The 23,554-nt window shown below is 41.2% G+C and overlaps 1 protein-coding gene and 1 long non-coding RNA gene across 2 annotated transcripts; one reads left to right on the top strand and one right to left on the bottom strand.

Annotated features, from left to right (window-relative positions):
- Window positions 1-977: 977 nt before the first annotated feature.
- On the bottom strand, window positions 978-15,544 carry LOC140211815 (uncharacterized). The gene is made up of 3 exons (XR_011889595.1): window positions 15,351-15,544; window positions 14,401-14,497; window positions 978-1,537 (listed from the first exon to the last, which is right to left on the bottom strand). It is a non-coding gene; the product is annotated as an uncharacterized lncRNA (long non-coding RNA).
- Window positions 15,545-16,481: 937 nt separating this feature from the next.
- On the top strand, window positions 16,482-18,687 carry LOC140211814 (inhibitory synaptic factor 1-like). Its single transcript, XM_072281965.1, has 2 exons — window positions 16,482-16,603; window positions 17,892-18,687. The coding sequence occupies exons 1-2, from the start codon at window positions 16,532-16,534 to the stop codon at window positions 18,642-18,644; spliced, it is 825 nt and encodes a 274-aa protein (XP_072138066.1). The 5' UTR covers window positions 16,482-16,531; the 3' UTR covers window positions 18,645-18,687.
- The last annotated feature ends 4,867 nt before the right edge of the window (window positions 18,688-23,554 follow it).

The following is a 23,554-nucleotide window of genomic DNA, read 5'->3' as shown; positions in this document are numbered from 1 at the left end:
TACGCACCTAATAGTGCATGCAACCACATGTTACTAAAACATACAGTAGTCCCTTATTATAATGTAGGCTATACAGTACACTAATCTTTAAATCTTTGATATAGAGACTAGACGCCTTCCGTTGTTTGGCTCAGACAGATTCACCAATTTTCCCTTGTAATAAATTTCACTGAATTCAATATTTTCATCCGCTACTGGTTTATTGTCAATTTCATAACATTTTAACTATCACAGTCAAAGCTGCACAAATTTTCCTGAAAGGTCTAATAAAAACTGTAATTCACAGACACCTCCAGAAGATACCTGCAAGTCTCCCTTGGGACAAAATGCTGGAAGAATTTTGGAATTCTGCACAGCATCTTAACTCTTTCAGGAAAAAGTAGGGTTAAGGAGGTGACCCAATAGATATCTTCAAGATCAGGAGTACATTTGCCAGGGTAGAGGTGTTTCCACTTGAAGCCATGAACAAACCAATGGGTCATGAATATAGGATTGTCATCAATGGATTCAACAGAGAGTGTTGGAGAAATCTCTTTCCCCAGAGTGAGAGAAGAGAAGATGACATAAGCAGATAAGGAGAAAAAAATGATTTGGTGGTGTGGTCAGATGAAGGACTGTAAGAAGAGGCTCGTGTGCTGCACACCACAGAACAGAATGTACCATAGACTGCAAAGTAAGTCAGACACAATGAGTGACAAATGCTAAATTTTCATTAAAATAAATATGAAAACCTTGTGGTATTTCACATATGGATAATTTGATTAATGGATGATGTCCTGTTATTTACAATGACTGAACTGTTTCAAATTTAATCCCAACTGCACATGAAACGAAGGGACTTGACGATGTTTCAGAAACCTGCTGGGGCACCCATGAAGTAACAGCGCAATGTAGTTTTTGAGACTCATAGAGTAAAACAGCCTGTGACTAGGCCCCTTGGCCTAACTGTTCATGTCAAACATAAGCTAGTTCAATTTGCTTGCCATATCGCCACATTGCGCTAAACCTTTCCAATCCATGTACTCAACCAAATATCTTCTAAATGGTGCTTTTGCATGTGCCTGAATTGTTTTCCCTGGCAGCTAGTTCCAAAGATGCAAACACCCGGTGTATCATTTCCCAATTTTTAAATGTGACAGATATATAAATATACTATATTTAAAGTTAGAGATAATTGTTTTTGATGACAGCTTTAATTAAAATCTATTTCTAGGAGTATCTTACTTTGGTGCAGTGAATTCCTGTGCCTATTTGATTAGAAGGATGCAACATAAATAGTGAGGTGGCTGACATCCTGATACAACAAAACTTAGGTTTGATTATAAGCTGAAAATTCTAACCCCATTCTGTGCAGAGAAGCAAGACAAGATTCGCAATACAAAAACATCATGTAGTCGTCTAATCATGCTTCACCTTGATAATTCGTAGATGCTGATCCGTACCCATAATGGTGACACAAAGGACAGACAGTATTTTATTTTGCTTTCATCTGTCTCTCAGAGTTCAGATTCTCTTTTCCTCCCTCCTTGGTGGCTTACTGTGAAAGGTAAGAGAAGCAATGACTAACAATCTGGTTGTGTTTAATCACACTTCAAACCAAATAGACAGAATTGAGATTTGAGTAAACGTGTAACACCTAAAGCACAGGTGTTGAAGTTATTGACAACATTTGAAGAATAAAAACAAATGATTTGTTAGCAAGTAATATGGAGAACTGCACCTCTGTTCCAACCACCAAAAACAGATCTTCCCAATGGCCAAACATTTTAATTCTGATTCCCATTCTGACATGTCAGTCCATGGCCTCCTCTTATGATAAGATGGGGCCACCCTCAAGATGGAGGAGGAACATCATGTAGTCCACCTAGGTTGCCTCCAAGCTGAAGGCATGAATATCAATTTCTCTTCCAGGAAACAAATTCCACATCTCCTTTCTGTGTTCCTCACTCAGACATCTTACCTCTTCTCACCTGCCTATTACTTCCCACTGGGTCCCATCTTCCTTCCCTTTTTCCTATTGTCCACTTTCCTGTCCTATCAGATTCATTTTTTTCCAGCCTTTGACCTTTCCCACCCACCTGGCTTTACCTATCACCTTCCAGCTAATCTCTTTCCCATCTCCCTCTCCCCCCCATCCATCTTTTTATTCCGGCATCTTCCCCTTCCTTCTCAGGCCTGAAGAAGGATCTCAACCAGAAACATCGACTATCTATTTCTATAAATGCTGCCTGGCCTGCTGAGCTCATTCAGCATTTTGTGTGTGTGAACTGAGATCAAATCTCATGTTGGCCTTTGAGATTTTGAATTAAGTTTTATTTTTTATAAAAGACAAGAAATAGGAATCAATTACAGCACCAGGGACCTGGGTTCAATTCCTGCCACTCTCTGTAAGTAGTTTGTACATTCTCCTTATGACTGTGAGTGTTTTGGTTTTTTTTCCACATTCCAAAGATGTGCGGGTTAATAGGTTAATTGGTCACAAAGGTATAATTAGGCATCGTCAGCTCATTGGGCTGGAAGGGCCTGTTACCATGCTGTATCTCCAAAATCAAAAATAAAATATAATGCAGGCAAATGGGACGAGTTCAGGTAGACAACTTGATCTGTATGGACTAGTTGGGCTGAATGGTCTGTTTCCATGCTGTACAATTCTATGCCCGTAGCTGTGTTGTTGTACGATCTAGTTATCTCACTGGCCTCATTACTCTGTGATTCCAGTCCCATTTCACTTGTTCTGATGTAGGGTCCCAGACCTGAAACACTTACTCAGTTTCTCCTTCCGCAGCTGCTGCGTGCTTCCAGCAACTTCAGATTTTATTTTGGATTTCCATCAACTGCAGGGTTAATTTTTCCCTCTGCTCCACCACACTGTGTCAAGCTGCCTCTTCGGAGAATCAATGATGGGCTAGAAACACTGGTTTTGCTAGTCTCATGGAAGAGCAGAAACAGTTGAAATGAGCAATGGAATTTAATACTGATAGCCGAGGTTTCAGATCACTTTGATTTTCCATCTCACTGTGCATTAACTTGTAGTATCAAAGTCAACATTTATTTATTAAACATGTGGAAACAGACTTCCAATTAAGAAAATGTACACTGGATAAAAGCTCCTGAATTGTGAGCATTAATCACTGGGGGAGATGTGCTTGAAAACAGAGGTGCAGCAAATGCCCCGAGTGCAACAACTCACCTTTGATGCTTGGCATATTTCCATGCCGAAATATCCGAGAAACATTTTTGTAATTGGCTTTTCAAAGACTATTTACTGATGCCAGTGGTTACTATCTCCATCGTTTGATCTGTGATAACATTCACTGCACATTCACAGCAATTGCCATGAAATAGAGGGAACTATTTATTTTTCAGGTGTTGCTTCTTCCCCAAAAATTGCAACATTTTAAAGATTAGAAGAGGGAGCTAGATGTTGCTGGCGCTTTATTGGCAGCAAGGTGTGTTGGAACACTGATAGTTTGTAAAAGGCTCCAAGTAAACACAGCAATTGAAAATGCTGCTGTTGCTAGGAATCTGAACTAATAATCAGTAGCAGAGATATACTCAGATGGTTGGGCAGTATCTGTGCAGAGAAACTGCTAAAATTTCAGATTCAACACACAAAGCGCTGGAGGCAGCATTTGTGGAGGGAAATGGTCAGTTGAGATCCTTCTGAATATTTCAGACTGATGGAGTTCTGATTATCATTCACTCAAAATATTAACCATCCAGTATACTTAGAAATGTCGCCATGCACGGTTACAGGCCCAGCTGGGAAAGGAGGAAGGCTGGGCATGGGGCTAGCATCGCCATTCCGTAAAATCATCCAGAGCTACAGAACACAATACAAGTGTGAACAACCTCATTCCTGGGGCGGGGAGAGGGGGTGGTGGGGAAAGATCTTCACCTAGGAGATGTGTGAAGTTATGTGGTGAAATCCACAGGGCTGATCAACCTTCTATTGGCCCAGGCCAGGGGACTTTGGCCAGCTGCTGACAGTGGCCTATGCCCCAGTAGGGGTGAAAGGCTTAAGAAGAAGGTACTTGTAGAAACGCCCATCCACCGATCTGCTGTGTACTCGAGATGAGCCTGTTTATGTGATGAAACAGTTCATTTGTTCTCTCTTTCTCACCTTTTCTTTTTGTTGCTCAGCCTTGTATTTAACACATCAGCACCATATGTTTAGACCTTCTGCATTGTGTCAAACATCCACCACCACATTTTGTTGATAATTCCTCTATTTTATAAACAGTGCTACCTCCAGCTCACACTGAGCAGTGCCACATTAGATCTGCTAACAATAAATTAGAAATCTTGTTTCTATGGCACATTTCCTGTAAGTGCCACAGTCACTTGCTGTAACGTGCTCCTGTCACTTTCTGTCATTACCCCGACGTTAGAAAACAGAAGATCCTACAGCTCACTGTGGGCAATGCCTCAGGAGATCTATTGACTTTAAGAACTTGTTCCTGTAACAACAAGGTTTCTTATACTCTCAATACTGAGGAGAATTATGTCAAACATGCCTTTCAGTTGTCTCCTTATAAAACAGTATGACGGGTCTGCTGTACATACATTATGCACAAAACATATAAAATGCACACAGAGTTAATGTACAGCACACATGTATGCACACACTAATATAGCCATCAGCATAGTTATTGACATACAGAGATAGCAAATAAATACACACACACAGAGAAAAGCATTTACCGATTTCAAATATACAGATAATTCAGAAAGATGCATCCAGAAAATCAACAGAGTTAATACACACGTACTGTACAGAAAAATAATAACCACATTTAGATAATAGCATGGATATTTCACAATAGGAACACATAAAATAACACAGGAACATAAATATGAGTAGGGATGATATAGAGAATCAAAGACACACACACACACACACACACACTCAACTCATATTTGAAATTGATACACAGATAGAGAATGCAGCAGCAAGTACACATGTGGTCTATATTTAGAAGGCTATAGGTAAGATTCAGAAGGACACACCAGAATTAGATCTGACTCCTGAAAACTCGTGCTAGTTACTTGATTAAATATCTTTACTTACAGGTAATAAAACTTGCATGAACTAAAAAATGCAAGAAAAAAAAATGATTCCATTGCGAAGTCGGCTGTTGCAAGTTTGTAAATTGGAAAGGTGGAGGGATGAAGAGTCAGGGCTGTGTGTGAACGTATGAATAAGATGCTGGTGCACAGCAAGATGTCAATGTATTCCATTATAATAATGGATTTCGTAAATTGCAGGTGGTGATGTGTGAATGGCACTTTGGAAAATGTACTAAAGCTGTACACTTAGTGGCCACTTTATTAGTTACACCTGTACACCTGCTCAATAATGCAAGTATCTGATCAACCAATCATGTGGCAGCAACTCAATGTTTAAAACCATGCAGACATGGTCAAGTAGTTCAGCTGTTGTTCAGACCAAACATCAGAATGGGGAAGAAGTGTGATCTGAGTGACTTTGACCATGGAATGATTGATGGTGCCAGATGGGGTGGTTTGAGTATCTCAGAAATGGCCAGTCTTCTAGGATTTTCACACACAACAGTCTATGGAGCTTAGAATGGCGCCAAAATTAAAAACAAACATCCACTAAGTGGCAGTTCTGTGGGCAAGAACGCCTTGTTAATGAGAGAAGTCAGAAGAGAATGGACAGACTAGTTCAAGCTGACAGGAAGGTGACAGTAACTCAAATAAGCAAGCATTACATCAGTGGTGTGCAGAACAGCATCACTGAATGCACAACACATCAAACGTTGATGTGGATAGGCCACAGCAGCAGAAGACCACACCAGGTTCCACTTCTGTACCTAATAAAGTGGACACTGAGTGCATTATATTTATTTAAACTTTATGAGGCTATCTTTGAGATTTAGACAGTAACAATGACAGAGCTACACTATTTAGCATTTCACGCCATGCATCCACTGTACTGAGTACCTTTGACAGTAGTGGTCAGACCTTCCTCTAAAATACCCAGGTAGCTCTCACAAATGAACCATCTGACATTAATCCCATACGTGATGACAGAATCATCTCTATGGTTGCACAGGATAAAAGTATACATAAGGCTAAGAAAGGAGCATCCAGATATGGTACAGCCATGGGGGAAAAGAATCATGTGTCAGTATTCTGTTGAACCTTTATGCTCATTGCAGTCCCTTCCAGAGCAAATGAAGTGTTGATCACAAAGCAGCCTGTACTAATTTTAAGAGTGAATAGAAATCCCAAGAGTTGAGACGTACGGAGTCACACAAAGTTAGCGTGGAAACAATGTCACACAAGCAATGAATGTGAGGTGTGTCTTAGTCCAGCACAGTCTGCTCATTTTCTGAATCGTCCTTTTCTGATGGGTATCAGTAATGGACTTTTCGGCAGAGCAGGTTTTACATCTTTAGGAAGTGCATCATCCAAGGTTTGCTATTCTCAATCATTCTGCACACCAGAATGTAGACCTTGTCAATCTCTTGCAATTCCTATTTTGCTCATACACAAATACACACACACACACACACACACACACACACACACACACACACACACAGTGACTCCACCGCAACCCTCGCCTCCGGTGTTGGCGGAATATGCATATTTGAGCATAAGACAAGGAGCAGAATTAGGCCATTTGGCCTATCGAGTCTGCTCTGCCATTTCATAATGGCTGACCCAATTTTATCTCAGCATCAATCTCCCGTATCCATTCATGCCCTGACCAATCAATAACCTATCAACCTCTGCCTTAAATACATATAAAGACCTGGCCTCCTCAACTGCCTGTGGCAAAAAACTCCACAGATTCACCACTCTCTGGTTCTACCTCTTACAATGGGTGTTTCCTCTGGATGCACCAGCTTCCTTCCCCATTCCAAAAATATACAGGCTGTTGAATTAATTGGCCATTGTAAGTGAGTGGTAGAATCTGAAAGAGAGTTGATTGGAATGTGAGGAGAATAAAATGAGATCAGTGTAAGGTCAGTGCAACAATGGATGCTTGATGATCTGGTGGTTTTGATCGGCTGAAAGACCTGCATCTGTAATTACTTCACCCTGAACTCCAGTAACAAGGCTTTAAGCCGAGAGCCGATCCTATGCTCCTGCTGTCCTTTCACTTCTTTTAAGATGTTTCTTATAATATTGTCCATGTATTTAATAATCTTTCTAAACACTGATGACTCAGTGTCAAATTTTCATTTCTAATTCCCTATTAAGCACTTTGACATGTTTCACAATATTAAAGGCACTACATAAGTACAACACATTGAAGCTTGATATCATCTGCTTATTAAATGTTTCCTTAACTATCTACTGCTACCACATTGTAATTGTAAATATAAAAGAATTTCAGTTTATATCGACAGCATTGACATCGAGAAGGCTGAGAGCATTAAATTTCCAGGAGTGAACATCAGCGGTAGCTTGTTGTGGTCTAGCCACAGTAACACCACAACCAAGAAAGGTCACCAGCACCTCTACTTCTTCAGGAGGTAAAGGAATGTGACGTGTCCTCTTTGAGCCTCATAAATGCATCATAGAAACCATCCTCTCCAGATGAATCACAACGCCAGGACTGCAATAAACTGCAGACAGTTGCGGACAGAGCTCAGCATAATTACGTGCTACACTTCTCATTGCCTTGGTAAAGCAGCCAATACAACTAAATACTCTGCTCACTATGGATAATCTCTCTTTTCCCCTCTTTCATCAGGTAGAAGATACAAAAATCCTACGTCAATGACTCTGTAATGTTTTGATCTCTGTTAACAGTATGCTAGACAAGCACACTGCATCTTGGTGCATGTGATAATAATAAACCAATACCAGTACTCTTCTGTCAGCCACGTTTCTTTTAAGACAGTTGGACAGGTACATGGATAGGAAAGGTTCGGAACGTTATGGAGCAAATGTTGGCAAATGCGAATAGCATTGATGAGGCACCTTGGTCAGCATGGACCATTTGGGCCAAAGGGCCTGTTCCAGTGCTATATGATTCTGTGAGAAAAGCCTGAAAACATGTTCCACCTGGCTCAAGGAAAACTTCTATCCCACTATAAAAATTTTGAATGATAACCTAGGATAGTAAAGTGAGCTCTTGACTGGACTATCTAACTTGTTATGACCTTGTGCCTTACTGTCTGACTGCACTTCTCTTTCTCTGTAACTGTAAGACCATTCTGTGTTCTGTTGTTATTTTCCATTCTAACATCTCGATGTACTGATGTGATAAAATGATCCATGTGGATGACATGCGAAACAAAGCTTTTCACTCTATCTAGGTACATGTGACAATGATAAAACATTTTACCAATAAACTAATTTATTTATCTCCAAAAGTTAATCTCCCATCTGCACTGTGGGGTGCATGTGATGCACAAGGAAGGGGTAACACCTCTGGTGAAGGGGCTTCTCATGACCATTTTGGAGCAGCTCACTCACTTTTGGTCACCACCAGGTATTCAGTTCTACCCTATGCCTTACCTGTGGCTATAAACAGCTATATCTGCATGCACCAGCAGCCGCACCCAGTAAACCGCTTCGACAGGTGGGCTAAGCCAGGTAAAGGTAGCCGTCGGGCCTCATTCCCTGGTGAGATAAGGACATGTCTATTCTAGCATGTGAAGTCATCTCCAGTTGACTGGGTGGATGAGAACAACAGTGAGATCTTATGGTCATGAAGGTGGTTCTGTAACGTTTCTTGAAGAGCAAAAGGCGTGAAAAGGCACAGAAGTCATGGTCATCCATTGAAACAATGGCTCTTCTCTTAAGAGACTCTTCCATTCAGGTTTCACTGTCATCATTGGATATGACTGAAAGCCAGTCAGTCAGCTGCACAGCCCCAGAAACAAATGAGCTGGGTCACACTTCCGACTAACCAGTGGCTACTTGGACAGTAACAGTCAGTTCACCCCTTGCGTTGCTGCATTTTGTGCTTTCTCTTCCTGGAATTAAGGAGCTCAGAAAGCAAGCTCTTCTGACCCCCTGCTCCCCATTGATATTCGATAAGAATCTAACCTATGATGCTGGGTGCCCTTTATATCTGCCACTTATATCAGGCATAGCTGACTCATTAAGTGTGCCCTCATTCATTCATAGGCTTATCTGAATCTTCACAATGATATTTATAAATTTACTTTCCTTACCTTTCTATTAGGGTTGACATTGTATAGTTCATGTATGTTCAATATATCCTTAAAAACATTATTCTCCATTGATATTTTAAATTTCTTCAAAAGTTTTGATATTTGGCAACTGTTTCTAAATGGTAAAATCATAGAAACTATAACACTGAAATGGATCCTCATGGCCCACCTCATTCATACTAACTATAATGGCCATTTACGCTAATCTTACATTCAGTGGCCACTTTATTAGGTACAGGACGTACCTAACAAAGTGGCCACTGGGTGTATTTCTGTATATTCATGGTCTTCTGCTGCTTTAGCCGATCCACTTCCAGGTAAGATATGTTGAACGTCAGAGATGCCATCCTGTACCTCACTGTTGTCACACATGGTTATTAGAGCTACTGTCACCTTCCTATCAGCATGAACCAATCTTGCCGTTCTCCTCAGATCTCTCTCATTAACAAGGTGTTTTCACCCACTGAATTGTCATCACTGGATTTTTTGGGGTGTTTTTTTGCACCATTCTCTGTAAACTCTATAGACTGTTGTGCATGAAAATCCCAGGAGATCAACAGCTTCTGAAATACTCAAACCACCCCATACTCTGGCACCAACCATTATTCCACTAACGAAGTCACTTAGATCACATTTCTTCCCCATTCTGATGTTTGGTCTGAACGACAAATAAACCTCTTGACCATCTCTGCATGTTTTTTATGCATTGAGAAGCTGCCAGATGACTTGTTGATTAGATATTTCAATAATTGAACAGGTATGCCTGATAAAGTAGCTGCATAGTGTGTTTTCCTGAATTAGGGCTGCACCCCATCCACGCTTCCATTCCAAGTACCTGCTTGAATTGCTTTTAAACCTTGTGATTTTAAGGTTAAATTAGTTCTTTGTAATCTTTTTCTTTGCACTTGCACAGATTGTTTTCTTTTGCACATTGGTTGGTTGCCAGTTTTTGTTTGTGTGTCCAATAGTTTTTCATCAATTCTATTGTATTCCTTCATCATAATGTGAAAGAAAATTAATCTCGGAGTAGTATATGGTGACAATAAATTTACTTTGAACTTTACTTCTACTAGCTCTTCTGGCAGCTTATTTCAGGTAACCATCACGCTGTGTGAAAAACTTGCTCTTCAGTTTTTAAATATCCCTCACTTATCTTAAACCCATCTTAAAGTTCTCGACTTCCTTGTGTTGGGGAAAAAAATTCTGATCACGATTTTATAATCCTCTTTTCTGTCACATTCAGCCTCCTCCAGGAGTTCACACATTTCTTGTGACCGCACGGACTTACTCTTGGACCTTATGTTTCCTCCCATATCCCAAAAATGTATTGGTTGGGCATTATAAATTGTTCCTGGTATGTAGGTGAATGGAAGAACCTGGGAAGGGTTAATTGTAATGTGTAGGGAATAAATGGGCATTGTGTAAAGGGTGGCTGATGGTCACAGATACAATAAAGGGCTTGTTCTATGTTGTCTGATTCTGTGAACTTCCTAGCATAGTGGAGACTAAACTAGGGGGTATAGATTAAAGGTGAGAGGGTAAAGATTTAAAGGGGTTCCAATAGGCAACATTTTCATACAGAAGGTAGTCGGTATGTGGAATGAGCTGCTAGAGAAAGGGCAGAGGCAGATACAATTACTGTGTTTAATAGATGTTTGGACTGGTAGGTACATAGATAGGAAAGGTTTAGTGTAGGGGTTTCCAACCTTTTTTATGCCATGGACCAATACCAGTAAGCAAGAGGTCTACGGATGCCAGGTTTGGAACCCCTGGATTAGTAGGATATGGACCAAATGTAGGCAAATGGAACTAGCTCAGGTAGACTTGATCAGCATTGACAAGTTGAGGTGAGGGGCCTGTTTCGCTGCAGTTTCACTTTATATCTTATCTAAGACATTCCAATTGCAGTAGCTGACAGAAGGCCTCCAGGGCAATCCATGAACACCAGAGGCACAGGAGACTGCAAAGTAACAAGCACACTGCTGGATGAACTCAGTGGGTCAGACAGCATCTGGAGAGGCAGAGGGATGGTCAGCATTTCAGATCATGACCCTGCATCAGAACTGGTGCAATGTCTCAACTCCAATGGTCCACATTCCTCTGTGTCTACAGATGCTGTCTGATCTGCTGAGTTTCTCTAACAGTTTGTTTTCTTAATTCATGAATAGTGCCAAGTTTTCAGTATTGTGGACAGCAGTTGCTGAAGGCCATTCTGCCCTTTGAGTCCATGCTGGATCTCAGAATCCATTCCCAGTCTCATTGCTCCATCCTTATCAACTCTACCTCAGTTCTGCTCTACCCCACCTCCCCATCTACACTAGCAGAAATTCAAGAAATTTCTGCAGATGCTGGAAATCCAGAGCCACACAAACACAAAATGCTGGAGGAACTCAGCAGGTCAGGCAGCATCTATGGAAATGAATAAACAGTCAACATTTCAGCCAAGACCCTTCTTCAGGAAGGGAAATGAAGGAAGAAGACACCAAAATAAAAGGGTGGGGGAAGGGGGAAAGAGAACTAGCTAGAAGGAGACAGGTGAATCCAGATGGGTGGAAAGGGCTGGAGAAGAAGGAATCTGATAGGAGAGGAAAGTGAACCACCGGAGAAAGGGAAGGAGGAGGGACACCAGGGGTAGGTGATAGGCAGCTGAGAAGTGGTATGAGGCCAGAGTGGGGAATAGCAGAAGAGGGGAGGCGGATTGACTGCTAAACCAGCATGATCCAACCTATTTTCAGCATTTTTTTCCGCTTGCAGATAGTAAGTAACTTTTGTCAGAGAGATGGTTATAACAAATTCTACTGCTTTGCTTATTTTCTAATATTTCCTATTCCTAACTATTTCTCAGCATTAAAGAATGCATATAATGTAACAATCTTGCAGCACCAGCAAACTGGATTCAAATCTGCTTCTGTCTATAAGAAGTTTTACATTTTCTCCATGACCGTGTGGATTTCCTCTGGTTGTTCTTTATCCTCCTACATTCTACAATGTCCGTAGGTTAATTCGTCACGTGTGGACTTCTTGGGTTGAAATGGCCTATTACCATGCTGTATCTCGAATAAACACTATCTTAAATTCAGAGGTGTACTCAATAGGCCCAAAGTTGACACAACATTACCAATACCTTAGCTTTGTGTCCCAACCTTCACATTGCTTGGTCTCTGGGCACTTTGAAATAAGTAATCTCATTCTTCAATATACTCAACAATGGATTGATACTAGCTGTCTGGAGTAGAGAATTGCAGATTCATGTCCTTTGGGTGAAAATTTTTCTCCTATCTCAGCACCTTATCTCAAGACTGGATACCTTGATCCAGCTTGAAGGAACATTCTGTCAGCACCCACCTTGGCAAATTCTCATACATTTCAAATATTTCAATGAATAACTTCTCATTCTGAACTCAGGAGAGCAAGGATCAAACCTTATAACATTTTGTGAAAGAAATGGTATTCATGAACACAGTTCCATTCCACATGAGAATAAAGGGATTTGGTATGGAAGCAATGAGAGTTTCAACTGACGGTGGCCAAATCACAAGCTTTTACAAATCAATTTTGTAAATGACAACATTTGGCTAAATTTGCACAATGCATTAGATTAATACCCCAAAATGAGTGAAACACTGTGAACTAATGCGCATATTGTCAACTGAGAGGTGGTGTTATTTATTGGTCTTCAGGGACATACAACCACAGAGGTTTTCACTGTGCCTGTTGTCACTATAATCTTGTACTGCTTGTTCTCAGGGGAGTTCCATTATAAAAGAGAGAGTGCTCCTGAAAGGCAAACTTCAAAGAGTTGCATTTTCCGCTCTAAGTATTTATTTTATGATCTGTGACTTTCCTTGAACCTGACTCTCAAGGGCATGAAACATCAGCCACTAAATCAATCTAAATCGTGCAGGGACTGAAATATTTACAACTGTCTCAAGATATCACTGTAAGATTGTGGACCATACATACTTTTATCCATTATATCTACCGTTTGTATTATCTGCCTGCATTCAATTAAAAAAATAAAGTGCTTTTGCTTTACATATTATTTACATTCTAGCAAGATTTGTGATGTTTATAACTTCACTGATTAAATTTGTGGAGCCTTAGAAGATCAGTGCTGAGACTTAGTGTTATAATAGCATTGTAGCATGGCAATGACCACCCTATCCCCTCACTTCCTAATGCCTTCTATTCTTTCTGCTCTTTCAGACCAGGTGAAGGATCTCGATCTGAAATGATGACTCTTTGTTTCCCTCCACAGATGCTGCCTGACCTGCAGAATTCCTCCAGCATCTTGTGTGTTGTCTGAAATTCCAGCACCCGCAGTCTAAGTCATCAAGGACCCCCACCAGCCAGACAATGCTCACTTCTTGCTGCTGCCATCAAGAGGGAGGTACAGGAGCCTTAGGTCAGAAATCCTGACAACATCAGGTCAGGAACAGTTAGCCTTCAGCCATCAAGCTCTTGAACCATAGTGGATAACTATACTCATCCCAACACTGAACTAAGAACTGATTTCACTTGCAAGGTCTTTACAACTCATGTTTACAATTTTGATTTGTTTATTTGTTTTTCCTTTGTATTTGCACAATTTGTTGTTTTTTGCACATTAGTTGTTTGTCCGTTTTGGGTTGTGTGCAGTTTTTCATTGATTCTATTACCTTTTTTTTGTTTTTACTATGAATGTCCACAAGAAAATGAATCTCAAACACTTAGATAATAAATTTAACTTGAAGTTTGTGCCTCTCTAAAATAAAAATCCCCTTGTCCAAATTAGAACTAGTCAGGAGCAGCATAGAATACGACTGCTCAGAAAAATGCCACTCTAACAACATTCAAGACGTTTAGTTCTGTCCAGGACAAAAAAGACTGCCTAACAGGTATCCCCACATTCATCCTAACCACTCATTCACCAGTGTGTACTATCTAGTATTACTCACCCAGGCTATTTAGAGAATGCCTCTCACAGCCATTACCTCTGCAACTAATGACAAGGGCAAGACCCATGGGAATACCTGCTCCCCCGGCTCCCCACACCACCCTCAATGGGAAACATCAGCAGGGTGTCCTCCACCATCCCATTTCTGAACTGTCCATGAACTCATGAACACTACCTCATTATTTTGCTTTTGCACAATTTACTTATTTTTTATAACTTAAGAGCAATTTTACGTCTTAAATATACTGCTGTGTCAAAATAAATTTCACGACACACGTCAGTGATAATCCTGATTCATACCTCTCTCGGATCACCATCAGAAGGACTGCAGGGAGTGTAAGAGGGAGGGCATCTATGAAGGGGCAATTAATTCTGGTCTTGGCTACAAGGCCACAACCTGTTGAGGAAGAACATCAAGCCGTCAGAGATCGGGAGTCCACCGGGCTCACAAACTCCCTCTCCTTAAGTTTAGCCAACAAATAAAAGGCACCAAGTTAACACGTCGGTTTCTCTAGCGGTTACTCCGGAGCCCGAGCAGGTAAAAACCACACACACACACACACACACACACACACACACACACACACCTCTCATCCATCTGTTTCCAAAACATTTGTGGATGTGGGTGTAAAACTCATACCAGCATTAATTTCAGCATTCCTCCCAGCTTCTAACATTGCACTGGCAATCGTTAAATAACATGTGCACATCCTCCCGATCAACTATTGAACCACCAGACACTCAAGAATTGAAGCTGTGCTGGCTGCGACACTTGGAAATTACTGGGGATGGAGAGGGTCGGTCGGGGAATTTATTTTAAAAATATTAACTTACTATTGTTGGATGTGAAGTCTCGCAAGGGGGTGGGAGAAAACCTTGTCCTCGCCTGTTGATCTACGGTGAGTGAGTTTGTCTCCCGCGATTTAATTTGGCCAAAATAATCCTGCAGCGAGTTCTAAGGAGAAACAGCGAGCTGGGTATGTGTTTACACAACGCTGCTTCTTCGATTATGGGCTTGGCAAGCGAATACGCACAGAGGCACTAAATAAATCAGGCCGATTCTTTCTTGCAACGTTAGAGGCGACGTGGACGTGCTACTCTCCGTGTGCTTGGCAAAGTGGGGTTCTACTCAACAGCCGCGAAGGAACCTCGGACTGACGCAGCGCAACGGGCAGCATGGTCAATAGACAAGCGCTTGACTCCCTACCACGCCGGAGAATCCGCAAAGCGAGCCTGCAATGATTGCTTACGTCTCGCACCAGTCCCGATTCCATTGCAAACGGAGATTCGCATTTCCAAACAGCGGGCATGATGTCGCGAGGTAAGCCTGAGTACCATCATTTGGTACACTAAATGCAGGCGATAGCATAATGCGCTCAAAACTGGCACATGATTTAGTGTGTGTGTGTGTATGAGTGTGAGTGTGTGTGTGTGTATGTATGAGTGAGTGAGTGAGTGAGTGAGTGAGTGAGTGAGTGAGTGAGTGTGTGTGTGTGTGTGTGTGTGTGTGTGTGTGTGTGTGTGTGTGTGTGTTGGTGGAATGCAGGGCACACGTACGCACGCTCGCGTCAGTATCTATGATGTTCTACGAGAATTATCTTCACCTTCCTCCCCTATCAGTACTTATAGATACATGCATGCAGAGAGAGAGGTTGGTAAGGAGGAAAACTCACCTCATCATCGTCTGACGATGCTGGCTGTTTAAAGTGCATCTATAACCGCAGCATTGCACGGCGCCTGAGTTGGTAGCGGGCTGGTGGGGAGTTCGAGGAGATGTATACATTTTTTTTCTTTCTTGTGTTATATATTGTAATTTCCGACGCTCGCTTGAATGCTTAAAGCGCGCTTGACTCGGCAGAGGGGCGCCCGTGGGCCAGTTGCGCAAGGATGTGTAATTGTATGCGGCTATGCTTCTCTCCTCGGGCTAAAGCGAAGGGGGAAATGGGACGAGGGCACTGGAGGTAATGTTTGTCCTGAATTTCGGAGCTCAAAGTTGTCTGGGCTGCCCTGCATTTGCGCAAGCGCCAGGTGACCAAGCAGACACCTCTTAAACCTCGAGAGGGAGGGAGGGAGGGAGATATATTTGGTATACGAGATAAATAGGGACTGATTGGGGGTAAACTTGTTCTACCCTGCAGAAGGTCCCAACCGGTCGCCAGCACTCTGTGCTGAACAGCCATGTAAGAGGTCGGGGAAGCGAGAGCGAGATCCCCGGGCAGCGTTACTTTTGGCGTGAAGATGGTGAATCCTCCCCTTGTGTCTCAGACACTGGCAAGTGTACGGAAGATCAGCGAACGAAACGGCGAGGAGGATGGGCGGTGTGGGCCGCCGTTTGCCACCTCTCTGAATAATGTCATCGAGGGTCGGTGCTCCCCAGGAGTCCAATGAGATCTCCCCACAGCCCTCGGTCAGGGAAGCGATCCGAAACCGCATGAAAATGGTCATCGATCAGTTGGAAGTTATCCTTGCGGAGCTGAAAGCGGTGGCAAAGGAGCTGAAGGAGGTAGGCAGATCTTTCTCCCCTCCATCCCGCCTCTGTGAACCAGAGTAATTACCCTTTAAAAATTAGCACCCAATACTATTTTCTTAAATTCTCAATTAAGCTGCGATTTAATTTTGCAGGTTATGCAGATTTTTTGCAGCTGCAAAACAATAATTAAAAAAAAACTAGGCGCAAAAGGTTGAAATGAGAGGTCTGAGCGAAGGGGTAAAGAGGGGGCCATGGTTCTCAGATGAGGGAATAGACCCTGTGCCCGCTCCTGAACTTCCGTCTCCACCTTGCAGACCAAATTATATTGTAAATGAAGCGCCGATTTCTTATAACCTTCCCCGAAGAAGGTTATCTCTCTCTCTCTTGCCAATTTTAGCTCTCTCTAAAACTCTATTTAACTACTATCCAGGCATTATTTTAACACGAACCCCAAACCGGATTATTATAGGGTAAAGCGCGCGATCTCATTCATTTCCCCGGTTGCACACTTAATAATTATCGACATGCAGTTAATATCAAACGTTGATGTTTAAACACACAAGGAGCTTATCGTTATGGTACTTAGTTGATTCTGTTTCCTAGACACGATTGTTGCATTTTGGCCGTTAATCACCTCTCACTGAACACTAACGGCATATTAGCATTTTTAATCACAGTGATTAGTTTACAGGTTTAAATGTAAACACACGACAGACGCATAGTATAATGCATACTGCTAACTGAAGTAGGTTGAATGGTTCCAGTCTAGAGGCTTTCTATCACTGAAAGGATCGTTCCTACTTTTAACCACGTATGTGTGCGTTTGGCAAACATTCTCTTCTCTGGAATTAACTGTGTTGTGTGCAAATTATGCCATTAATTTTCGGCCTTCTGTGGTTAACCGGTTATCAGTAGACCCGAAGAACATTGGGAAATGTGTGTAATGAGTAAAGTATTTAATGCATTTTCCCTCAATCCATCTTGTTAGTGGATTTTTTTTAATCAATTAGTATTTTCATGGATAGGCTTAATGAACCACTGTAACTGGGGAAATGTGCAGGGCAGATATTTTATACAGAGAATGGCGGGTTCTAGGTAGGGTTGGATGCAAATATGATAGAGGTATTTCTTGAATGTGCAGGGAATGGAGGGGAATGGATATTGTGTAAATAGAAGGGACTAGATTGGTTTGGTATTTAACTAATAGTCTGATTAGTTCGGCACTACATCATGGGCCGAAGGGCCTGTTCCCGTGCTGAACTTTTCTATCTTCTGTGTACATGCACTTTTCCCACAGGGTAATATGTTGTGATTTCTTTAGGTAGTGAAACAGATTGACAAGCTGACATCTGATTTTGATTTTGAGTTGGAGCCAGATGACTGGACAATTGCCACAGTAAGCAGCACCTCCAGCAGTGACACGACCAGGAACCATGAGCGATGTGGGGCTTTGTCTGACTATGGGCAGCTGGGCTTCCTCACACCAGACATCCTTTCGGACAGCTGGGAGTTTTGCTCATTTCTGGAGCCGCCACCGGAGGCACCCAAGGGTGACCCAGGAGGGGATGACAAGGAACTCCCGGCCACCCCGTCAGAACCGGACTACAGGTTGATGAATGGAGGGTTAATCCCGAACGGTCCAGCAGGTTGTGGTCCTGACTCATCCAGCGAGGAGACTATCAGTGGTGCCCCCTGTCACAAGTCGCTCTCGAGGAGCTCCGGCACCAGGGAGAGAGTGCGCTTCAGCGACAAGGTCCTCTATCACGCCCTCTGCTGCGATGACGAGGAGGAGGAGGAACAGCAAAAGGACACAGCCACCTCGAGCACTGCCACCACTACAGGTGAAGGTGTTGACAGGGTGGGCAGAGAGACCCTCAAAACGCCATCCTCCGTCCCCAACCCGCGCCAGCACAGCCACCCACCCCCAGTAACAGCCAAAAGCAATCCCTCGACTCGGAAAAAAATCATGAGGAATAACAGCACACAGACGGTGTCCCACAAAAGCACTCAGACGCTCCTGTCATATGGGCCCTCTAAAACGCGACCGGACTCAAAGAAAGGAGATACAAAGTAGCCACCGCCCAACCCCTCCCCCTTACCCCACTACAAAAAAGAAACTGCTTGACTACCTACTGGCATCACGAGGCTCAGGGATTTTCGATAAAATAAAAATGTTTTACAAAAAAAAAGGTAGATTCCAAGATTTTGCACCATTGACTCATTGCATAAAGAAAATGCACTTTAAGGATCTACTTTTTTAAGCTTTATTTTACTTGATACCTTCAAGATTTAGGAGGCTTTTATTTTTGTCTTAAATCGCAGTATTTAATCTTGCTTGAGTACTGTGCTTGTAAATAGAGCGTGCTTCCAAGCAAGCCTTTCCTGTCTCTGTGCTCTGCTTTTTTTCTCTGGCAATGTCCTACGGTTGATAAGGTCTTCATTAGATTTTCTTTTAAATTCCAATGCAGTTCAATCTGTCCCAGTTTTAATTGGTTCGTTTTTTTTCAACGTTCCCACTTGTTAATGTCTTTTAAATTCGGAGTATATGGCACTACGTGCAACATTAACACTTTTCATATTATCTCATGACGTTGGGAATCAGGTGGAGGTTAAGATGAATTGAGAAAATTAATGCAACCTTAAAATGAATTACGCCATTTTTTTCAAATTTTTTAAAATTAAAATGTGCATAAATGTTTCCAAAATATTCAGTAGGACTGTCTAAGTTTATTTTAAGTGTGCACTTGGGGATTATCCTAACCACTACAAAAAATGATAATTTGTATTGTTATGGTTTTACATATTTGATAAAGAAAAGAAGAGTGGTTTGCAGAAAGATATTTTGTTCATCCAAGTTTTTTTTTATTTTGAAAGGCACTGTGAAGCAATATGCTTGGAAAAAATGTTTACATGTCTTCATTTGTAAGTGATATTGTATTTTTTTTTGGTTAACACAAAACATTGACTCATTTGATGCAATAAATTAGTGTCTACTTTATCTAATACATGTTGAGTTTCCAAGGTTAATTTAGGGAAAAGCACAGATAAATATATAAAATGTAATTCACCCAAAAGTGCAAGAATATGATGAATGTATGAGTGAGTAAATAAACTGCCTGGAAATAATACTCTTCTGACAGCTGAAATATGAATGAAATTTAGTGCTTTTGGTGTCAATAATATGCATTTTAATCCTGCACATATCTCAAGAAAAATCAGACTGTTATATATTATTTCCACTGTAATAGGAACATGTGTCTAGTCTGGCCTATCTCTTCTAAAACCAAAATGTCTTAACAATCAGATGCATTTTAACCATTTCCATAAAGCAAGAAGAATTCTTTGTGGCATAGAATAATTCACTGTGTGACAGATATTTTTCAAGAAGGATATTTTAAAGCTGAACTTGACAATGGTTTATTGCTATCATTCTATTTTACAATCACAGGTGTTATTGTTAACTTTGATATTTAGAGGATCACAATTATCTTTGGGTCAACTGAAGTTTTCAGTTTGTTGGAGTCATGTTTTGGCTCCAGACTTTGAGGATTGGCTAAGCAATGACACACAGGAGGGGAAAGAAAATGGCATACCAAGTGTACAAAAATCACAGCCAGTGCTAAAGTAAACAGAACAGGCCTTGTATAGCTGTGTTTGAACCTTAAGTCTTATTTCATTTTTCTATTTTATGATGTTTTCTAAAATCTTTACTGTGCATTTTGTGAAGGATAAGAAAGGTTGCTAAGGATGTCTTTTAGCCTCTTGTTAATTGTTAATACTACTGACCTCCAGTAATGAAACTATTTATGTAGACAATGAGAAATTATGAAGTCAATGTTTAAAATAATAGAGACCCTAAATGGTTTAAAACAGGACTGAAGAGATTTGCTCCAAGTGTTGCGGTAACTTAGATTTTGAATATTTTACCAATGTATATCAAGTTCTCCACAGTAGTGCAGTTTTCTCTGTTGCCTGCCCCAACTTTGCCATTTGATGTGAAAATTATCAAATTCTACCTTCAGATTGCATTGCTTCCAGTAACTAAAGAGAGAGGGGTACCTGTATTCTGAACCAAAACTCTTGGAGCATACGGGATGGGTAACATCATCTGGATTTACAGTGATGTAATGTTCCTTCGAGCTGAATGCATCCATTTTGAATTGTTATTCAGTTTCGCATTTAAGATGATATGACCTTTGATACTTCACAATGATATCTTGAGTTGCATTTAAAACCTCCGGTCAATTTATGGAGAACTTGCAGCAATTGATTTTACTCCAGCGCTATGCCTGGGGAAGAGGCAGTGTGGGCATCTGGCCCAGTTTATGTCATCATGACATCACTGAAGCAAGGTTTCTATATAAAATATCTGCTTGGGGCTCACCATGGCCAGCTGTCATGAAGTATAAAGCTTAAAAACAATGGAAAACTGAGAGCTAGCAGCAGGAAATCATGGGCAATACTGACTCCCCTGACAAGTCACACTGATATATTCCGCATTTAGCAGACCATGGGAATTGTTTATAGCTCTTCCTTCTCACTCGCATGCATACAGTTATAGAAAATGCAGGACACAAGAACAAGCTATTCAGCTGAGACAATTCAACCATCTTGTCTAACCTAACAATTAGCACAGCTCACTATTCCCTTCTGCCTCCTATACTCTATTATCATCCCATTAAATGTATTGATATTGTGCACTTCAATTGTTCATAATTTATCAAATTTCACACCCTCATCATTTCTAGTTACACGTGCTTTTTCTCAATCCCCTATTTATTTGCTTGGACCATCTTATATCAGTAGTTTAGTGTTTTGCTTCCACCCTCTCCCACCCGCACCCGTAGCCATTTTCCCTCAACACGTGGAAATATTCTGTCTCTGCCCATTTATGCATTTGTTCTTTAATTTTAAAGAGTCAACTAATTCATTTTACCCCTATTGGCATATCCTTACATTTCTGGTAACATACTTGTAACCTGTTCTCTTCAATGCCTTAATAACATTTTTTAAAGTACAGTGACCAGGTTATACAAAATATTACCAGAATATAGCCAAGGATTGATTTCTTTAGCTTCAATTTTTAATGTTTGGTCTTATATTGTAAAAAATAGATTTTTGTTTCAGAATCATAGTGACACTACAGCGCGGAAACAGGCCCTTCAACCCATCTAGTCTTTGCTGAACCATTAATCTGCCTAATCTCATCAACCTGCACCCGGACCATGGTCCTCCATACCCCTTCTCATCCATGTACCTATCTAAATTTCTCTTAAATGTTGAAATTAACCCCACATCCACCACTTCTGCTGGCAGCTCATTCCACTCTCCCAATACCCTCTGAGCAAAGAAGTTCTCACTCATGTTCTCCATAAACGTTTCATCTTTCATCCTTAACCCATGACCTATAGTTGCAGTCTTACTCAACCTCAGTATAAAAAGCCTGCTTACGCTTACCCTATCTATATCCCTCATAATTTTGTATACCTCTATCAAATCTCCCCTCAATCTTCTATGTTCTAGGAATAAAGTCCTAACTTACTCAATCTTTCCCTATAACTCCAGTCCTCAAATCCCAACAACATCCTTGTAAATCTTTTCTGCATTCTCTCAATCTGATTTACATCTTTCCTATGGGTATATGACCAAAGCTGCACACAATACTCCAAATTAAGCCTACCTATGTCTTATATAATTTCAACATAACATCCCAACTCCTGTACTTAGTACTTTGATTTATGAAGGCCAGCGTGCCAAAAGCTTTCTTTTGACCCTATCTTAATCTGACACCATCTTCAAGGATTTATGGATCTGTATTTCCTGATCCCTCTATTCTACTACACTCCTCAGTGCTCTACTGCTCACCATGTAATACTAACCCTGGTTGGTCCTCCCAAAGTTCAACACCTCACACCCGTCTGCAATAAATTCCATCTGCCATTTTTCATCCCATTTTTCCAGCTGGTCCTGATCCCATTTCAAGCTTTGTTAGTGTTCTTCACTATCCACTACACCCCCAATCATGGAGTCATCCATAAATTTGCTGATTCAGTTTACCACATTATCATCCATATCATTGATATAGATGACAAACAACAAAGGACCCAGCACCAATCCCTGCGGCAAACCACTTGTTACAGAGCACCAGTCAGAGAGGCAACCATCTACAACCACTCTGTGGCTTCTTCCACAAAGCCAATATCTAATCCAATTTACTACCCCATCTTGAATGCCAATTTACTGAACCTTCTTGACCAACCTTCCACGTGGGACCTTGTCAAAGGCTTTGCTAAAAACCATATAGACAACATCCACTGCCTTTCCTTCACCCGCGTTCCTGGTAACTTCCTCAAATAACTCTGTAAGATTAGTTAGAGATGATTTTCCATGTACAAAGCCATATTGACTATCCCTAATCAATCTCTATCTATCCGAATACTCAAATATCTAGTCCCTTAGAATACTTTACACTAACTTTACCACTACTGTTGTCTGGCTCACTGCCCTATAATTTCTTGGCTTATTCTTAAAACAACAGAACAACATTAACTACCCTCCAATCCTCTAGCACCACACATGTGGCTAAGGGTATTTTAAATATCTCTGCTAAGATCCCTGCAACTTCTTCATTAGCCTCCTCCAGGTTCCGAGGGAACACCTTAATAAAGAATTTTTTAGATTTTTTTCTTTTTTAAGGCATATTGCTCTACTTTTAGTGCACTGTCACTCCCAACTTTATTTGTTCTTCTATCCATTGTAGATTCTTATTTCCCAAGTAATACATAGGGTCAGTTCTTGACCTAGTCTGCCATCTGTGATTGTTCCCATGATTGCATTTATTCCTTGTGGCTTCACAGGTCCTTTTTGAGCTTCAAGCCTCGGTGCCACAGTCATGCCTCAAACCATTGAGTAAGCCTCAGGATGTAGATTCTTAAACCAACCTAGGGTGTCCTTTGTCACTGTGAACTTGCCACAGTCAAAGCA

Source organism: Mobula birostris, chromosome 18, assembly GCF_030028105.1.
Source record: "Mobula birostris isolate sMobBir1 chromosome 18, sMobBir1.hap1, whole genome shotgun sequence".
Taxonomy (NCBI): Eukaryota; Metazoa; Chordata; class Chondrichthyes; order Myliobatiformes; family Myliobatidae; genus Mobula; species Mobula birostris.
Note: the sequence above shows the minus strand (reverse complement) of the source record. Positions and strands in the feature narration are given on the sequence as shown.

Coding starts and splice junctions, on each gene's coding strand:
- LOC140211814 (XM_072281965.1), top strand. CDS start 16,532: ATGAAAATGGTCATCGATCAGTTGGAAGTTATCCTTGCGGAGCTGAAA. Junction 16,604..17,891: donor TGGCAAAGGAGCTGAAGGAG/GTAGGCAGATCT, acceptor TGATTTCTTTAG/GTAGTGAAACAGATTGACAA.